We start from the raw sequence: 3,958 nt of genomic DNA, 5'->3' as shown, positions 1-3,958 counted from the left end.
ATTACATCACTTTAGAATAATTTTTGCTTAAATTGTACCATTTTAGAATACGTACTTTTAATTAAAACTGCATCATCTTGATCAAAACTACTTTAAGATAAAGATATATTATTTTAAAGGTATGAATAATATCATTTTAGAGTAGTTTTAGTTAGTAGAATTTTAGTTAATTAAAGTTATTTTAAAATCGAGTACGTTGAGATATTTTTTATATCAAATTTTGTTTAGAATATTATTTTAATAATTTTTAAAAAGATGATGCCTTTCAATGATATAGATACTTAGAAACATTTTTTTAAAAAAAAAGTTACTATAGATATATTTATATATTTAGTATATTAGGTAAAATAACCTCTGATTTAGATTATGATAAATATTATTACTATTATTATTATTATTATTTATCTCAAATATTTGTTGATTTTAAAATTCCAAATAAATGAGATAAAAGTTAGACTTCAAGAAAATTAAAGAGATATTTTAAATTGAAAATCAATTAATTGAATTCTTGAATTTTTATCATTAGCTTGAAATTTTTATCCTTAAGAATTGGTCCAAGATTTCTTTTATACTCATCCATTTAACTCTTACCATGTTTATCTAGTAATTGTACCCCTATATATAGGTATCACTTGCTTCTTATTTTCTTCACTAATCGTAGTGTATCTACATCTCTTCCACAATGAACCTTAAAGGGTCCTCCACATTTTTCTTTTTATTTATTTTACTTCTCGTAGCCCATTGTGTATATGGTTATAAAAGAAACAATGTGAACCTAGTTTCAAAAGTGCACAAGCTAAGTCGTGATGCCTTCCCTCATGGGTTTGTATTTGGCACCGCTGCATCTGCTTATCAAGTTGAGGGAGAAGCACTCAAGGGTGGTCGAGGACCTAGCATTTGGGATGCATTTGTAAAAATTCCAGGTAATGTACTAAACATTTAAATTTTATAGTTTTACATATTTCTATCTTGAATTAAAGTTATATAATGGAGTAAATTTGAATTTGATTTATTTATTGTGATGTAGGTCTCATTCCAAATAATGCAACGGGTGATGTAACAGACGATGAGTATCATCATTATAAGGTCAAATGCATATTTTTTTTGTTATTGTTGACTATTTAATAATTTTAGATTTAATAACAAAAAGCAAAAAAATATCATTTTTATGAAGAATCAAATATTAAATTTTATTTTCAAATCATTATTCCGTTGGTTCAAGATTTTATTTTTAATAATTTAAAAAGATCTTATCTAATGTAACTTTATGTTGATAATTAAGTTCAAACAAACAAATTTTTGATATTCTCATTGTTGATATTTGGAGACAATTAAAATGAAATTAAATTGGATTTGATATTTTTCTTAAATATATTAAAATTTGAGTTTCGTTTTGTAGGAAGATATTGACATTATGAAGGAGCACAATTTTGATGCTTATAGATTCTCGATCTCTTGGACTAGAATTTTCCCAAGTAATTGAAGCTATCAATCTTTTTCATAATATTATATACACCATCTTACCGTCTCAAAATACTAACAATTTGTTATTTCTTTTGTCTTGTAGATGGAACTGGAGCCATTAATTGGGAAGGTGTTGACTATTATGATAGGCTAATTGACAATTTAATATTCAAAGGTAATTTATTTTTATCTGACTGCTAAACAAATAAGTTTGTCATGTTTTCATATATTTTTAACTTTTTTATCTTTACATTAGGTATTATTCCATATGCCAATCTCTATCACTACGATCTTCCATTGGCACTCCAAAATGAGTATTTGGGTTGGTTGAGTCCGAAGATAGTGTAAGTAGTAAAATAGAATAATTACTTATATTGTTGAAATTAATTATGCTTACGGCATATTTAAGAATTTCTAATCTAACTTATTAAAAGATGTTATAAATATTTGATTTAGTTTATAATCAATTTGTTTAGGGATGCATTTGCGGATTATGCTGAGTTTTGCTTTAAGAGATACGGTGATAGAGTGAAAAATTGGTTCACATTCAATGAGCCAAGAGTGGTGGCAGCTCTAGGTTTTGATACTGGTTCTCAAGCCCCTGGCAGAGCTACTGGTAGCAAATTTGGAGGAAACTCATCTACAGAGCCTTACATTGTAGCTCATAATCTCATCTTATCTCATGCTGCAGCAGTTAATAGATATCGTGAGAAGTACCAAGTAATATGTCTTTAACAAAGTTTATGTATTAATAGTAAATTCATTCTTAGCTAATTCTTAAAATCTCTTGCTATCAAATATAATAAACTCATTTTAAAATTGTAAGTCTACAAATATATATAATACTAAAACCATTTTCTTTTCTTATTCAGAAAGAGCAACAAGGAAAAATTGGAATTCTTCTAGATTTTGTTTGGTACGAGCCTCACACTTACTCTGACAAGGATAAAGCTGCTGCTCAGAGAGCTAAAGATTTTCATGTGGGATGGTAAGTAATTGTACATTCTTGGTTTCAACATCTAACTATGATTAATCTTTTCAATGTAACCTAATTTTGTTTACTTTTCTTAGGTTCATTCACCCTCTGACATATGGATACTATCCTCAATCCATTCAAGACATTGTTAAAGAAAGATTGCCAAAATTTACTAATGATGAAGTGGAGCTAGTTAGAGGTTCATACGACTATTTGGGAATTAATCAATACACAACTTATTATGTTAAGGATAATAGTACAACGAATCCTAAACCTATTAGTTATCAAGATGATTGGCTCGTTGAATTTAAATGTAAGATATATACAATATTTATTTTTGATAATGTTAAACTTAATAAAATGATATGCTAATAATATTGTTCTACTAATAAATTCAGATGATCGAAATGGGGTACCAATTGGACCAAGGGTAAGAAATAATCTTCTTATAACTTTTTCGATTATATTATAGATTTTTGTTTTTAAAACTAAATGTAAGCCTATAATTAATCGAATACAATTGCTTATATATCATTAGGCTCATTCTGATTGGCTCTACATAGTTCCGTGGGGATTGTATAAGGCAGTGACATATGTTAAGGAAAACTATGGCAATCCAATTGTCTTTCTATCTGAAAATGGTAAAAATTTATCACTTGTTTAATGCATCTTCTATTTAAGAATTTAGATTTATTCTTTAACCACATAATTCATTGATTAAAATTATAGGCATGGATCAACCGGGCAATGTCACGCTTCCAAAAGGCTTACAAGATACTCAAAGGAGACATTTTTATCATAACTACATTTCTGAACTAAAGAGAGCTATAGATGATGGTGCTTCAGTGATTGGGTACTTTGCATGGTCTCTTCTTGATAACTTTGAATGGAGACTAGGATACACATCAAGGTTTGGTATTGTCTATGTTGACTTTAAGAATAAAAAGCGCTTCCCGAAGGAATCGGCTCGTTGGTTCAAGAAGATTCTCCAAAGGAGTTAATAATTTTGTTCTTTTATAAATTGCTTATAGGCTTAGGTTATTTTTTATCTTTGCTACTTTTATCATGAAATAATCACTCTTTGTTCTTTAAGGCACTATAAATAAATAAAATTACATTTCAATATGAGTGTGTTTCATTTTGGCACTTTTAAAGAGATGTTAAACTCCCTTCATCTATTTGTGTCTCATCCATTTTGCATTTTCAACGGGCGACAAGCCTAATTAGACTCATAAGTCAATCTAGTTTCTATCAAAATTGAATTGTATGGATGATCAATTATATAAGTTTGTGATTAATGTTAAAGCTAAAATGAGCATGAAGAAAATTATATATATATATATATATATATATATATATATATATATATATATATATATATATATATATATATATATATATATATATAAGAGAACCTAAATATATATATTTTCAATATATATTTATTTAAGGAAGCATATGTTAATAAGGATAATTTTAACAAATATAATATTTTTTAATGATAATTTTAAAAGAAGA

The 3,958-nt window shown here is 27.1% G+C and overlaps 1 protein-coding gene across 1 annotated transcript; it reads left to right on the top strand.

The window, feature by feature from the left end:
* The first annotated feature begins 682 nt into the window (after nt 1-682).
* LOC122022916 (beta-glucosidase 26-like) lies at nt 683-3,441 on the top strand. The gene is made up of 11 exons (XM_042581049.1): nt 683-923; nt 1,028-1,086; nt 1,400-1,475; nt 1,568-1,639; nt 1,721-1,808; nt 1,941-2,184; nt 2,337-2,452; nt 2,536-2,753; nt 2,839-2,870; nt 2,979-3,081; nt 3,170-3,441. Exons 1-11 carry the CDS (start codon nt 683-685, stop codon nt 3,439-3,441), a joined length of 1,521 nt encoding a protein of 506 aa, XP_042436983.1.
* The last annotated feature ends 517 nt before the right edge of the window (nt 3,442-3,958 follow it).

The sequence above is a fragment of the Zingiber officinale genome, chromosome 1B (assembly GCF_018446385.1).
Source record: "Zingiber officinale cultivar Zhangliang chromosome 1B, Zo_v1.1, whole genome shotgun sequence".
NCBI classification, from domain to species: domain Eukaryota; kingdom Viridiplantae; phylum Streptophyta; class Magnoliopsida; order Zingiberales; family Zingiberaceae; genus Zingiber; species Zingiber officinale.
This window is presented reverse-complemented; position numbering and strand designations above follow the sequence as displayed.

Excerpts from the sequence above, each read along its gene's own strand:
- LOC122022916 (XM_042581049.1), top strand. The coding sequence starts at position 683 with ATGAACCTTAAAGGGTCCTCCACATTTTTCTTTTTATTTATTTTACTT. Across the intron at positions 1,087-1,399 it reads ATGAGTATCATCATTATAAG|GAAGATATTGACATTATGAA; the intron begins GTCAAATGCATA and ends TTCGTTTTGTAG. Across the intron at positions 1,476-1,567 it reads TTGGACTAGAATTTTCCCAA|ATGGAACTGGAGCCATTAAT; the intron begins GTAATTGAAGCT and ends TTTGTCTTGTAG.